At 44.0% G+C, this 15,927-nt stretch overlaps 2 protein-coding genes across 2 annotated transcripts; both read right to left on the bottom strand.

The window, feature by feature from the left end:
* Positions 1 to 62: 62 nt before the first annotated feature.
* On the bottom strand, positions 63 to 6,043 carry lamp1a (lysosomal associated membrane protein 1a). The gene is made up of 9 exons (XM_056412532.1): positions 5,633 to 6,043; positions 3,282 to 3,388; positions 2,969 to 3,188; positions 2,355 to 2,513; positions 2,060 to 2,265; positions 1,854 to 1,979; positions 1,677 to 1,743; positions 1,423 to 1,590; positions 63 to 1,025 (listed from the first exon to the last, which is right to left on the bottom strand). The coding sequence occupies exons 1-9, from the start codon at positions 5,685 to 5,687 to the stop codon at positions 886 to 888; spliced, it is 1,248 nt and encodes a 415-aa protein (XP_056268507.1). The 5' UTR covers positions 5,688 to 6,043; the 3' UTR covers positions 63 to 885.
* Positions 6,044 to 7,592: 1,549 nt separating this feature from the next.
* On the bottom strand, positions 7,593 to 15,627 carry cul4a (cullin 4A). The gene is made up of 20 exons (XM_056413120.1): positions 14,988 to 15,627; positions 13,796 to 13,911; positions 13,350 to 13,453; positions 12,504 to 12,573; positions 12,341 to 12,414; positions 12,099 to 12,261; positions 11,918 to 12,007; positions 11,720 to 11,802; positions 11,257 to 11,324; positions 10,909 to 11,027; positions 10,609 to 10,801; positions 10,382 to 10,486; positions 10,149 to 10,259; positions 9,839 to 9,924; positions 9,591 to 9,698; positions 9,279 to 9,392; positions 9,075 to 9,180; positions 8,807 to 8,979; positions 8,540 to 8,692; positions 7,593 to 8,433 (listed from the first exon to the last, which is right to left on the bottom strand). Exons 1-20 carry the CDS (start codon positions 15,127 to 15,129, stop codon positions 8,338 to 8,340), a joined length of 2,274 nt encoding a protein of 757 aa, XP_056269095.1. The 5' UTR covers positions 15,130 to 15,627; the 3' UTR covers positions 7,593 to 8,337.
* Positions 15,628 to 15,927: the final 300 nt, after the last annotated feature.

Raw genomic sequence — 15,927 nt, 5'->3', positions numbered from 1 at the left:
TTTTTATACAGATTTTGATGCAATGGTCAAAAATATCCTTTGAGTGCGCACGAGACAATCAGTGCTGTTTTAAAAGATTTTTTTATTAACGTTCAGTAAGATGCATAATAGAAAACGAGCTCAAACCATTTTCTATCAAATTAAAAGATCAAGTCACTACTATTCATATTAACATTTCTTTCAGGAGATGCGGGTGGTGGGTGGGCCAGTTGGGAAAAAAAAAAAATCCTTTTACCTGTTCACTTGTAAATACACTTGTTAAATACATTTAGTAATGCAGTCACACTGTACAGCTGGACAACTACAGTCACAGCAATGAGCAGACTGAGTGCAGCTGGGACTCCTGTGGACGAATGTGATTGGAAAAGACACTCAAGGGTTTTCCCTTTTCTGAGAGCTGAACTATCTTCAGCTGAAGTTAAATAAATGCTAGTGAGCATGTGTCGACAGAGGAATGAAACTCCACGAACTTCAAATGTTTTTACTTGTGCACAAACTAAGAACTTAGAAACATTTGTCCTACAGTTCATTTGACCCTCTTCCTGCCTCTTTCATTGCATATTATATAAATAATGACATGGCTGAAAACAGCTGTTTAAGCAAATTCAACCAATTCAGAGAACATGATGGGACGAGTCAATAGCAACTTTCCAACTGCCTCCATCCTTGATTGTGTAAAGACGCTGTCCTCTCGAGCTTCATCAAGATGCAAACCGTCTGAAGCTAGCGGGTCTTTGGCTTCTCATCTCACAGAGAAAGTGAAAGGAAAATAAAAATATCCAGAGGTCACAGGATAAGCAAAAACATGCACTCGCCACAGAGTAACGACTGCTTCCACTAACTCATGCTGGTCTCCACAGTCTACTACTCGCTCATCTCCCTGGTTCAGATGGTCTGGTATCCAGCATGGCTCCTCCTCCTGCCTATCAGATATGCAATGAGGACGATCAGCACCAGGCCGGCGAGAGCTGCTCCGACAACGATGGGGATGAGCATCTTGTCTTGGTCCGTCTGACACTCCTCCGCTGGAGATGCACACAAAAGATAAAAGTGAACATTGTATTGGGATCTTTTGTGCAGCCGTTCTTTCAAAGTTCACAAATAAGCCTTTACGTCACCTTTAAAGTTCCCTTATTAAGACAGTGAATTATTGTATTTAGTTTATTTCATCGGAAAAAAGTTGTAATTATAAACATGCTTTAACTCTTTCTTTTAATCTGCTATTTTTTATAATCCGTGCATGTTTTTGAACCCAAGGTGAAAAATGTTAACTGTAAAATGGCAATTAATGTCTATCACATTAAAACAGCTTTCCCACAAACGACCTCATCGCCATCAACATGAAGGTCAGAGGACAACGGAATAGAATAATTGTGATAAAAAGTTAATAACGGCAAGTTAAAGAAGGCTTTTTTTTTTAACCTGTAGCAAACTGATTGGTGGTGACTTCAAAGGGTTGGACCTGCAGTCTGAATGTGTTGAGAGAGAAGGTTGTCACGACAACCAGAGTTTGCTCTGCGTTGCATATGTAGGAGCGGCCCAACGTACTGCGCAGGTAGTCCAGACTCGCGTTGCCGGCTGAGAATGGAGCTGTGGAGACAGACGGATCGGCAATAGTTGAATTAAGCGAATCGAAGACGAGTCGTAGAGTATGTTGCTTCTGACACATGACATACCAGCTGCATCTGACAAATTAGCAAGCAGAGCAATCCCACTCAGGTGGTACTTGTTGCTCGTGGAGTTCTGTAGGCGGGAGGAGATGGGTTTGAATAATGACTTGTCCCCTCACGCACCAAAACAAAAGCAAACTGACCAGGCAGCTAAAGTCACCGAAAGGCGAGGGACGATCTTACCAGAGTGAAGGTGAAGTTGAGCGTGCTGCTTCCCTCCTGGGCCAAAACCAAAGAAGCGCTGCCGGCTTCACATGAGCCGGATGAACGAGTCAGATTGGGAGTCAGGTTGACTAATTCTCGGACGGTCTGGCAAAGTAGACACAGTCTGGATTATTTGAAGTTAGTTCCGCAGAGTAGACGGATCGTACTTATTTATTATCGTTTACCTTGTTCTGCGATGGAGAGAAGTAGGAGACGTTGAGCTGCAGTGCCATCTGGGCCAGGAGGCACACCGTGCCGTTGAGGTTGTTTACCGAGTAGGTTCCCCGCTCAGGTGTTCCTGGCGGGGTCGGCGCCGGAGCCGCGGTGGTCGTGGTGCCGGCAGTCGTAGGTGGAGCCGTAGTGCTGGTCTGATCTGCCGTGCACACGCTTTCTGTGACGGGGGAAGTGGCAGAGAAATGTGAGAAACAACCGTAAAAGACACGGGTCTCAACGACCGGGACGCAGAATCCGAATGGTTACCTGTGGGACTCAGGTCGTTTCCTGGCATGTACGCCTCCAGCCTCATGTCGGAGAAGGTGACAGCTGCTTCGCCGACAAAAGTGGAGGGGCTCATGCAGCGGTAGGTGGTGTTCATCGTCGCCCAGATCCCAACTGAAGGCACCACCACAGTGACCACGTCTAGGACGAACAAAGACCCACAACCAATTACTGACACGTCTCCATGTGTCCGTGGTGACGAGCTCGTCTGAAAAGAGCTTTAGCAACTATTATTTTCTTTATATCTGACAAACAGTGATCTTCAAATATTTTGTTCTGTCCCATCCATGCTCCACCAGCTCTTCATTCTTCTCATTACTCCCAGACCCTCATTATCTTTTAGTAGATAAAAGGACTTGTATTGTTTTGCTCCTGTCTGTCAGCGCGAGGGTTTTGTGGTTAAACTTTACCGACTGAATCAGATTGTTCAACAATGTCCACCTTTTTACCCCTGCTTCTATCACGCTTAAGGTCCCATGTTGGTCCCTGGTGCTGACTGAACATGTCTGCATTCGGTTTCAAAATGTTTTACTTTATATATTGAGATCGATGACCGACTGTCACAGTCCAGGTTCAGTTGGTTGCTTTGCGCTCACCGGATCTGTTCGCCTCCGGGAAGACGGAGGCGTCGCTGAGGTTGTACTGCAGGGTCAGGTTCGCGACGCTGTACATGACGCTGTTGGTTGAGAAGCTCATCCCCATCTCATGGCCCGTTCCAAACACCGCCACCAGCCATGGCGAGCTGCCGTCTGCGCCGCATGAGCTGCGGTCTGCGTCGACCGTGGTGGAGTTGGGCAGAGAGACCGTCACCGTTCTCTGAGGAGAGACAAGCGATGAGACCGGCGCTCACAAAGAGACCATCGACGCGGCGGCTTCCAGAGATGGAAGTGTTGCCTTCATTTGACGTACTGTGCTGCTGGAGCTGTTGTACGTGATGGAGAAGGTTGCGGAGAGCTCAGCCTTGATGCAGGTGGTGTTCCCCTCGTTCACCTCGAGGGTGACCGCCTGAATGCAGCCTGGAGAGGAGGACATAACGAGCAGGGAGGAAAATCATTTCCATGAGAAACATCTTGTAAAAACAAACACATTTAAATACTAAAATATACCAAAAAAAGACTTGATTTTAAAATGTCTTTCTCCAATATTTTGATAGTAGTAATCAAACTTGGATATTCACTTGTGTGTCGTCATATCTCATAATACTAAACAGATATTGATCTGCAGCGTGGCCTGATGCTCAGCTACACTAACTTAATTGGCTTAATATTAGAACACATGCTACATTATAAAGGTTATAGAATGAGCACAGATAACAGTAGCGATGGCACACGACGACGCCATGACCAAAATAATACACGATGACGCAGTTCACACCAGCCGCCACCAGAGGTCTGCAGACAGCCGAGTGAGAAGCTGAGACACACACAATATATAAAGAACCAATGGTTCTGTGTTGATACTGTGATACACATTTGAGACATTTAAAGTCACGTGTACATGGTCAGAATCTGCAATCTAAATGTATGTGATGCAGAAACAAACACACACGCACACGTTGGCTCGGCCCATCCGACGACCTCCACAACCGCGCGGTGTTAATACCTTCATACCTTGGAATCTGCCAAGTCGCTGATCTGTGTCTGTGTGTGTTGGTGACGGTGGCTGTAACTCATGAACATAGTTTGAATGCTAAGGTGGCTTTTTAAGTATTTATCAATTCCGCAACTCGCTGCCTTAAAATACCTGTTTCATAACACAGTAACGCAATACTGGAGTTGCACCGCTTGCTCCACATTTGGCAGAATGTCGACAAGGAGCTGAGGCGGCTCGTGGCTGTTGTACGGCTACTGTTGCTTAACTTTCCAACAGCACCGCTTCATATTTAATGTACTGTATGTTATTAGATCGTTATTTATTTCTTGATTCTGTTTATCCAGATTTAGTGTTAGTATTAAAAGACATCAACTCATTAAAAATAAAAAATAAGCTACTGTTCAGGTAAATAAATAATTATCATGCGCACAGGCCGCCAACTCTAGCAGGTTTTAAAAATCCACTTGCTACTCTGGATATTTTACTCCAAAGAAGGATTGGTGGAAGTGAATAGCTGCTCCACATAGTAGCTTGGTGATATTGCTGAGAGACAGATCTATTTAGCATTCTGCTCGTGGGCCATGCTGATTGGTACTAATTTCATAACTCACGTATTACCCTGCTGGCTTACTGAGCTCTTTCCTCGTTCATATTCTTCGTACTTTCCTTCATCTTAAACTGTATCCATCAAAACACTTTATTGGAATTCACTCCCGTGTCACTCTCTGTCCATCAGTCCTCTGCTGCCCTGCGGAAACTTGAGCCTGGTGCCACTTCTCCGTTCAGTCTGTCAACATCCGGCAGGTTTAAGCAACCCTGCAATCTGATAATGAGGTAAAGGCATCTTTGTGTATAAAGTATTGAGCTCCAGTGAGCAGCGGCAGAAGTTCGTCATAGAGAACATAACCCAAACAGAAAGGTATCCCGACTCTGCCGCTCGTGTTGGGAGGAAATGCTGCGGCTTTGAACTCTAAGGTCATCGGAGTCTGTGGAAAACAAAACCTGAACATCAGGTTAACTTCAATAAGTCATCCAATGATTCAAGTATATGATGGTTACAAAAATAAAATACACTGCAACTACTTGACAACTGAATTGGCCTGCTTTTCTTGGTCCCCAGGGGTCTGTGTGTGTGTGTGTGTGTGTGTGTGTGTGTGTGTGTGTGTGTGAATGACGATTAAACTGGTTCCAAACCAACAGCGCCAGTATGCCTGCCGGGCTGTGTGCAACACAAAGCCGTCACAGTGGTCACGTGAAGCTCTCAATTGTACAACAAAGAGGCCAATCCGCTGCTCCACCGCGTCAACACATCCGGGGTCTTTCATTGAAACTGAATAAAGTCCAGGCACTTCTCCTGCGACCCTGGTCTGTTTTGACATAGTGTCAAATAAACAACAAAGGTCATCTGTCCTCAGGTAGTTACATTAGCGTTGTTGTTGTTTTTTACGACACGTTCGTGTGAAACTTTGGACGTGGGATAAGTCTCGACTTACTGCTCGACTAGTTTGTTCCAGCTAAACGCGGGAACACCTGAGCTCAGGTTGGGTTACCGGTTCGTCAGGTTAACTAGTCACAACAACACTCAACGGAGCGGTCAGGTTACGTGACGTCGTTAAATCCGACGGCGGCGGCGAGAAGCTCTGACGTTACGTCCGCAAAACACTCACCTAAACCCGCTAACCAGGCGACGAGGAGCGAAGCCACCGCGACAGAAAGTCTCATCGTTTCGGAGGGGGGGGGGTCTTCTCCTCTGCGTTGCCCCCTGGAGCAGAGCGCCCAAAGCCCGAGGAGGTGTGGGGTCGCGCTGCGGGCGCAGGTCGGTCGACGCGGCGGCGAAGCGGCACTTGATCACACGGACCGTTAGCTGAAACTGTGGCGTCACCGCGGCTCTTCTTCCTGTGGAGGTCGACTCCGCTCCGCCGCGTGAACTCACGGGTACGAGTCCTGTCGTTAACTCTTAACGCACGTCCCGTCAACGGAAACTACCAATACACGCGCTTAGACGTTGGTCCCAGCCACAGCGACTGAATACACCACCACGTCCAGTCATGTGAACTGTGGTGGAGCTCAGCGCCACCCAGTCACGTGAGACCTGCCCCTCCTTTCTCTCACGAGCGCGGTCCGAGGCGAATAAACGGTTCCACTCAGTGTTGCCAGGTCCGCGGTTTTCCCGCGGAATTGGGCTACTTTTGAAGTGTTGCCGCGGGTTGAATTTTTTGTCCGCTCGTTCGGGTAGACCTATTTTGCATGCAAATTACATGAATATCTTTAAATAAAAATCCATATTTAAAATGAAATAATTTATTTATACCCAAATCCTACCAAACTGACTCCAGATCAGCACGTAGCCTACACGACGACACATCCGCGCACACAGTTGAGCACACTCTCACTAGCACAGCACACACCCCCCCCCCGTCGACAACGCTCGCAGTGGGTCACTTTCCTATCTCTGGGGGGCATCATGAAGGAGTTATGGGCATATTTTGAGTTCTGATATTGGGCTGGTTTTTGGGCTGGTTTTATTGGCCATTGGGCTGGTTTTGGGCTGGTTTTGATTGGCCATTGGGCTGGTTTTGTCACACAGACCTGGCAACCCTGGTTCCACTGCTCCATTAACAAAAGCGAAATGTTCCAGCAGAGTAACGGTTAACACGGTGCTGTTCCGCGTAAGATGTCCGGCCTACAGGCTCACATAGCTGTACATAGTGTCGGGTGCGTGTAAAGAGGCAACTAATGAGAAGCTAAAGTTAACTTCCAGGTATAATATTTAAATTATCCTTCGGGGAACTCACACGAAAAACACCAAACAAAAAACATGCACAATGGACATTCGATAGCTGCCCGGGTAGGATTTGTGCACTTGAACGCAACATGATTTAAATGTCATGTAAAAGGTCAGCTACGGTGTATGACAAGTACCGAAAGACCTGGATTACATCTTGATATACGGGGTTGTAGAAATATCTCTATATATCTAGAATTTAGATATATAGATATACACACAAAAACACACAGCTGTGCAGGCTGCCAAGTGCATGTGTTGTGGGTAGTCAGCTGACACCATCATCAATTCACGAGGGTGTGTAAGGCCCAAGGAGGGCTGCCTTAATGCCGCTGCCCAAGGCTTATCAGAGTCTCGCTACATTCTCCCGGCATAGCTCGGCCACAAACTTTCACAAAGACGTGACATTTTCTTGTCTCGTAATGAGACTAAAATGTCTAAGCTCTAATTTCCTCATCATCCAAAACTGTACATTCACTGCTGTGATAGTGAAAGCATTCAAAGTGCTCTTTCGGTTCCACCTTCCAGTAATGTGAGATATTTAAATCCTGAATTGCTCAGTGAAAATAGAACAAGCGCTTCAGAATCAAGTGAGGGCCGAGGAATACAAACTAGAAAAGGACAAGTGTTGAGGACTTTGATAGACTTATGGCCATGTTTTGATATTTAAACTGCACACATCCTTGATTCTCATCAGCCCAAACTCATTAGTATTCACTTTTACTAAGATTGATTTGATGAACTCAGATTAGACCAAAGGTGTCGGACGACGTAGTTCAAGCTGACATGTGTTTATAGAAAAATCACCACCACTAGCTGTTTATCTACAAATCAGTCATTGAATCATTAAATATCCATTTATTCAGGTTCACTTTTCTCACTCTTACATAGAATACAATCTGATCTACAAAAAAACCATCAGCACATGACATTGGACATTTTGGTCAAAACATATAAGATACCCAAAGAAATACCCAAGTGGCTTGCAGGTCAGTCGTTCAGCTTCGGTGTTACAAGCAATGAACCCTCTCCGACCCAAACGCGTCTGGCCCACTTCATCTTTCTCAAGTCTCTTCTTCTGCTGCCAAATCAAGCAACCATCCAATGAGGTTTACACGCAGGTGTTCATGCAAACGTTCACAAAGTGAACACCTTCAACTCCCCCCCCAAAAAATATTGAAACAATTTCTTAAAACTCAAGACAAACCAACTACGGTAGGAAATAAGTGATTTTAGAACGACCTGGTGGAGAAAAAAAAGAAAAATCCAAATCCCAGAAAGGAAAAAAACTAAACAAACAGAGGAAAGTGCTAGTTATTTTCAGTTGAGTTTTGCATTAGCAGTTTTTTAAAAGTCCATCAACAACCCGGGCCACCCACTAAAGATAACACACAGTGGGGACAGTGCAGCCAAGTCTCGCTCGTCTCTGGAGCTCTGTGGGTTCTGGACGCTGCGTCCAGGATTGTGGATGAAGGGAAAGACGGGCACCAGAGGAGAGTCAGGCGGCTGAAGGGCTGTAATGCTGTTTTTAGGGGGCCAGCTGTACGCTTGCTTTGAGGAAAGCATGGCAGTTACAGTGGCATCCCTTCAGGCAACATAGTGGTACTGGTTAGGCGTCTCCTTATCACGTTCCATGTAGTCTCTGTCTATGAGCGACTCGATCCGCTTCTTCAGATCACCCGGCTGCGGAGGGGAAAGTCAGATGTTTATGAGCTGTGTGTGTGTGTGTGTGTGTGTGTGATGGAATACAAATCTAAATAGTGAGAATAGGATGCTTAAGATGTGTCACCTTTACAGGGAACTTCAGCTGGTTGTAGAGCTCCGATACCAGAAGGTTGTGACTGAGGGTCTTCCTCATCTTCATGATGCGCACCACGGCGGCATCGATCTGATACTGCCGGTCTTGAAACACACGCTCTGTGGTGCTGACCTGCTCTTCTACCTGTAAGGAAAATTTGTTTTAAAAATGGATAAGAATCAACCTTTTGCATAGGCAATAAAGAGTGTGTGTGAAGAAATAAAGAAAGAAATGTGCCAGTATTTTAATTTCATTTACCGTTTCCTTCATCTGGATCTGGTTGATTTTTATGCGGAACAGTTTGTGTTTAAAATCATTGTTGAAATTGAAACGATCTCCATCTTCCACGTCTTTCCCTCGAGGGTTCTTGTTGAGGACGCGTGCTTTTCCACAGGCCAGGGACTGCAGAGTGCGCCTGAGCTCTTCCTCCTCTGTTGCAGGACGAGAGAGAGAGAGATATTGTGAAACAGATGGCACCTCCTTAACAGCAGAATAGTTGTCCTGCATGTTCAAAGATGCGTATGACCTATGCCAGTGGCAGCGCGAATCTCCTCCATGCTGAATTCTTCTCCCTCGTTAAACATCAGCAGCACCAGCGTCTGGAACAGCGAGACCTGCAGCTCCTTCTTACCCTGCACAATAAAGTCGTCATTGTAAGTGAACGTCAGACGTTCCCCCAGCCGGTTTGTCTCTATTCTCAATGACCCGTGAGCGTGCACCACGCCCCTACCTCTTTAAACTCCGCCTTCAGCACAGCGTGGCCCAGTGTGGGCTGCCACTGCAGCTTCCTCCCACTGTGCTTGCTCAGGTAGAACAGCTTAAACACCTCCTGGAGTTTTACCATCTACCAAAATATATAGAGATGAAGTGTGTACCCGGACGGTTCTTGACACAGTCGATTCAAGATAAGTTTGCAGAGTCAGCAGAATACATAAATGAGTAGATTAATATTGTTTGAATAAATAAAATGATACTCAAAATTCTACTTGGCTACATAAGCTGACTCATGAAGCACAATGTGGACGAAGAGAGAAGTGCTTACCTCTGGGGGCAAGTGGACTTCCATGGGTATGTACGAAGGCCAGTAGCCCATCGTGAGGATGTTGACAGTAAGTTCTATGTTGCTTTGCTCGCTTTGGTTCTGTATATACTGAGCAGAAATATCATAACTTTTACAATTAAGCATTGGAAGCCCATTAGATGACAGCACAGTGGAATGCATACACACACTGTAAACATGGTGTGCATATTTTAAAGTTAAGTGTGCTTGTGTGCAGAGACTGAAGGTACCTGTTTGAACTGGATCATGATGTCTTTGGACAGTTCCATGTCCTTGAACATCCCCTCTAGCTTACTGGTAAATGCTGCTCCGCATTCTGGAAGAAGTCAAACCCACAAAACATCACAACTCATCACACGTGCACCCATGAGAGACCATCTCTGATGAGATGGAACTTTTACTACTTTAGTGCGTCATCTGTTCATTTATAATGCCGGGTAGAGGTGTTAGTGTACATCCATACATCCCTGAGCCAGATAAGGATTTAGATTAATGCAAGCTCTCAATTTGCTTATTTAAGACAGAAGACGCTGGACTCACCGTGTTTGAGCTTGGAGAGCATCGACTTTTCAGCGTCAACAGATGCACTCTTGCCGACGAGCAGACGCTTTGCCAAGTCCTTCTTATAAAAAGCTTCAAACACATCTTTTCCTGGAGGGAGACAACGATAGGTCTCATCAGAGTGCAACACGCTTCACTGTGGCTAGCGACACTATTTGACTGAGAAAGCAAACGTATGCCTTATTCACTGCACGCCAAATAGCGTAACTGACCGTGGATAAAACGGAAGATTATCATGATCTTATCCAGGATTCTCTCCAGCTCCTCCTCTGTAGCCTCTTTGTTCCCGGCTCTTAACTTTGAATCCACATACTTAGCTGGATGGGAAGCAATAAACCAAGAGAGACGTTATCACATGCCGGAACTAATGAAAGCGACATTCAAGTGTGATGTGTCCGAGCTCGACTGCCATGGCGTCTCATCCATTTGCCGGACTCACCAATCAGTTCAGCAGGTTTGTTGGGCCTCTTGTTGATGAAGTTCTCAAAGGCCTCCTTCATGGTGTTGATGAATCCCTCACTCCGCGTAAAGCAGCTCTGTGCCACGTTGTCCATCTTGTCCTTAAAGTCCAGCAGTTCTTGCACCATGTCCTTGTCCTTCTCTGGGGTACATACAATCTCTCCCCCGAAGGACTACGACCAGAGAAAGGTTCAACAATGTTGGACACGCGTGTCTTGATGGTACACGCTTTGTGTTGTGTGTTTATGTATACTGGATGTTGGTTGAGTTATGCTTATACCTTTATGTAATCTCTCCAGAACTGCAGCAGCGTGGGGAGTCCTCCCTTCACCTTGCTGAAGAGCTGGTAGAGGAGGGCCAGCTCAGCCACTCGATTCTCATCCAGCAGGATTTTCAGCCCTGGCACAAACATGTCGCACTGTTATTGCATGTTCAAAATAAAAAAGGTGGGACATCTTACAATGTAATGAAAATCAAATGAAGCACAACTCAAACTAAAGCCTCAAATAATATTGGAAGACTGGAATCAGAATTCTGCTGGCACAGTTCAACAAAGAATTATTTCACATGTGGAGTACATATGCATGCTAATGGAGAAGACTTATTGAAGTCTTTCATGCAGACGCACCTTTTTGTAGCATTGCAGTAATGTGTTCTCCTAAAAGCTGTTTCTCAACACAGCTAACGAGCGGCTTCCTGCGAAACAATGAGAAAGAATGAGCACACATCGGTCCTCTGATTCAAGGAAATGCCTTTAAGTCTCACCTTTAAACCATGGAAGGAGTGCACATTTAAATGATAATAATAAAAGTGTATTGGACAATTAATGTAGATTTGTACTGAAAATGTAAGCACCACACTGTGATGCATTATTTGCCTATAAAACAAATACTTCAGTAGACTGTGTTTATTTTTGAGTGACACTTCAACATTCAAAAGGCCACTAATGATACTGCATAGTAGGTACACCCTGCTTTAAAGTTTGAAAAATAAATGATAAAGAATGGTTAATTGTGTTCATGCTTAGTTTCTTGTCTTTGTCTCATTCAATGTCATAATAACAGAACATAAACTTTTTTTAAACTAATTACTGAGTGCTCTGGTCGAGGTAGCTCATGATACGATCATTCTCCTCCTCCAACCGATGAGCCACATGGTGCAGGTACTCAGGCACCTGGACACATACAAACACAAACATTCAGTGTACAGATGAGAAGCACATCCATGGCATTAAGTGTATAAAAGGTTACTGATGAATAAATCATAGATGCATTAACAGTCTCACTCACATCTCTCTCCTGCGTCAATCGCTGTCCCTCTGCTGCATACAGGCGATTGGTCTCAAGCAAAAATCTCTCCTCAAAGGAATCTTTGTAAACCTGAACACACGTTAGACGGTTAAAAGGAGTTAAAAACTCACTCGATTTTCCTATCGTTCAGCTGCTACAGGAATAACCGGTGATCCGGTACCTGTAGGTCTGACAGCATGCCCAGGAGGCTCCTGATCAGACTTCGGTCTACCGTCTCTCCGTTTCGCTCCAGCTCGATCTGCTCCAGAATGCCATCTACTGTGCGCTTCTGAACTGCACTGTCGCTCACAATGTGGGTACGAAACAATTCCAACCCAGTGTCCCTGCAACGTACACAGAACATCAGCGTTCTACTGCAAGTACACCGTAACAAGCGCAACATTGCATTACTTGTAACTTTACCAGATGGAGGGGAGCAGGGAGTTCTGAAGCACATAGGTACGATCCAAGAAGAGAAAGATACTGCGGATCATTATCTAGAAAGAGAAACACAAAAACAGTCTTAAAGGGGACAGTCTCCTACTAGTGGAGCCTTTGATCTGTACATGTCAAACCGCACACTCACTGTTTGCCTGCAGTGGTCCTGCCAGCAGCGATTCATTCGCTTCAGGAAGGAAAGGTTGTCCAAAGACTCTGTGAGCTCCATGTTAAGGAAGAATCTTCAAATCCCTTATGTCACTGAACCAAACATTTTAATGACCGCACTTGACAGTATCTCGTGTCTCGTCAGCGTCAGCATGAATAAAGCCCTCGTCTCAAAAATGTCTTGATGTTGAAGCTGGATGACACTAATGGCTTGAGTCTAGTCTGTACTGAGCCTTGTCGAGGGTCTGATATATTAAGTCCATACAGCAAGTGTAGTCTGCGAAACAAAGCATTTATTGCACAATATTTCAAGCATCTTTGCATTCTATGCAAGTGACAGCCACTGCCTGTTAAAGCTCCATTGTTAAGGATTTAGGAATGTAAAGGATAAATGCAAAACGTGTTGTATATTGACCTCTTCTGAGAAAACACTGCAACAACACCTGAGGTGTGACAGGAGAGCCCAGACTTTCTAAATTAAGTTTAAAGCTGGAACAATAACTCCAAACAAAACCACATTTGAAATCAGTGTCAAAAACTTTTGTGGAAAAAAATAAAGAGCACGGCATTTATGCAGCAGTGTAAACACACACACACTGCTTCTCCAACTTCTCCTGCTCGGATTCATGGGCTCCTTGTTATGAGAAAAAGGAAACATTTTGTTTGTTTTAAGATAATATACCTACTGCCAAGGAAGTCTCTCTTTTACAATGTGCCATTATTTAAAATGTCAGAACACCTCAATATGCATCCTATTTCTCCCAACATCAGTAAACGTTTCCACAGGTTTGACACAACTAACGTGGTTTTGAACAAAAAAGGATATTCTCTAAACTGTTTGATCTGGGCCTGCACGTGATCTTCACAGACCTGACGTAGCTGCTTGTACAGCGTGGGCGAGACTTTATATGAACAGAGGTTTTCTACCGCCTTCAGGAGAGAGACAAGAGCAAAAGACAACCAGCAGAGTGAACACTTGATTTACACAGACCAGGCAGATTGTTTACAACATTTGAGCACTGTAACATTATAACATCTCCCTGTCAGATTTGTCCACTCGTTTCTATTCATTTTCGTAAAGTTTGTAAATCCATTTTGTGTGTGTGGAAATATAGTTTTCAAATCAATATGCACATTCACATACAACAGTAACAAAAGTAAAAGTAAAAATTCTGTTTATGATGCGATAGATTACCACCTCTTATTCCTAACCCTGAGCTGAGTATTGGCAACTTCAAGTCTAAATTGTAAAAAAATTAAAATTCAGCAAACCTGATAGAGCTCCTCCAGATTGTACTTGATAGAGGTGCTGTTCTGGATGGCACCCACTGCGTCTCGTAGCTTCAGCCACGTGTCCTCAGTGTAGTTTTCTGCTAATTTTGGCCTGTCTGTTACAACCAAAACCAGCAACAATATTAATTCATACACATTAGGAACTTCTAAACAGGCTGAAAGGAACTCAATTCATGCAAATTAAACAATATCAGCAATTGGACCGCACATAGTTTAAGGTGTTTAACACAAAACATAAGAGCGGTTTAGAAACCATAAATTCTGACAGTTTATGGTCCAGTGACATTTTTAAAAGGCACCTGTCGAATGTAAGAAATGTATATAAAATGTGAATAGATTTAATGGTTTACTCCTCACCAACATCTGCAATAGGGAGTATTGAATATATTTTGGTTATAAATGCAGAGGTACATCGCAATCTTAATTACATGGTCATATTGGAACAACCGATAATTAAGTAAATCATCATTACCCTGGAACTTTGAGTTTGTTTATTTTAAGGCTTTTCATCGAGTTAATCCATCTATGGTTTCTTTGTAAATAGTTCATAATTTGGACTTTAACTCTTCTAAAGAAGTTTGCACATATGTAGAGAAGGTTTCAGTTGTATATTGTTTCATTAAAAGAACACGTTAACCTTTTTTTGAGTCTTTGTAGCCAATTAAATAATTTTTATTAGTATGCAATACATATCAGCACATGTCTTCTTTGCTGATCATAAGAAAAAGTTACTTTATATTAACCAATGATTCTAACTTTTATTACCTAATAAACAAATAACGTTTTATTTTTCAATTTAGTACAAACACCTAATCTATAAAATGTAGAAGGAGAACGTCGTAATGTCCTGTACTCATACACGGTCTCGTCTATATTTAGATATATAGCTATATATATAACATATCACTTTTGACATGAAGTTACTGGAAATATGATCAATTGGGACAACCAGAAGTTGTGAAATTCTTTTAGATCACCACGGCCCTTAACAATCTGTGCATCAAGCAAAACCCACTAAATCACTGAGTCACTCCGGTGTCAAAGACATGTGCGCATTAGATCAGTTAGGTTCACTGCCCAGAGAGCAGCACACTTTTATGTTTATGATCAAGTGAACTCATCTGTCGTATTAAGATAACAAGAGGAAACAGATCAGAGACAGTTACGTTACCTTTGAAATTCTTGATCACTAATTTCTTTGAGGCGCCACTTTTGCTCGAGGCCACAGCGGAGGTCCTGGTCATCCCGTTGGTGTTGTGCTCCGTTATAGCGGAGAAGCTGGCTCTCTTGTCCTGTCGGGTGTCCTCTGCCATTCTCAGATTAGCACGTTGGCTTACCGCTGTGTGGTCCAAGTGTTTCACTAAATTACCGTGGACGTCCAGTGGTTTACCCGCCTGTTTATTTACTGTCGGCGACACACTCTTTGTTTAACCGGTGGTCTTTGGAGGGCAGCACAGGCAGTGTATTTAATACACATGTATGAACGAACCCGGACTCACGTTGGGTTGGTCAATCAGAAAACATCACCGCCGTACGCTCAGAAAACAGATAGCTAGCTAACAGTGTTATCCGAAACTGCAGCACACTTTAGCTCCCAGCTCTCGTCTTTACCACAGCACTTTAGCTCCTTCAGGCTAGTCCGGGCCAGACTCGACTACTTACACATTTCAACGAGTTCAATTGTTGCATTTGGCGACAGCGTAAGCTCGCGTGAAAGCGACATAGTTAGCGTTGAAATAACAGACCCACATTAAAGGTGGCTTTCTTTACCCACATGACGTTAGCTAGCTAGCACAACAAAATGGCTTTTCGGAGACAGTTGGGTTGGACAGGTGCATCTTGGGGGAAAAGCGGCCGAGTTGCGTTCAGAGACAGTCGGGACTTTCACTGTCAGTAATTTCTTATTTATGTTTTATTCTCAAAACGTTAAGAAAAAAATCACTTCATTCAATTATACAAAGACAGTCACTCACTAAAACATTTTCGTTGTGAGTCATAAGTAAATACAGCGTTAAAGTAGTATTGAGTTAGGACTCACCTGCATTCTAAATCATAAGTAAAATACATTTTTTGCATCAAAATGAACCTAAAATACTAATCATACAAAATGG

This window comes from Pseudoliparis swirei, chromosome 4 (genome assembly GCF_029220125.1).
Source record: "Pseudoliparis swirei isolate HS2019 ecotype Mariana Trench chromosome 4, NWPU_hadal_v1, whole genome shotgun sequence".
In the NCBI taxonomy this organism is placed as follows: Eukaryota; Metazoa; Chordata; class Actinopteri; order Perciformes; family Liparidae; genus Pseudoliparis; species Pseudoliparis swirei.
This window is presented reverse-complemented; position numbering and strand designations above follow the sequence as displayed.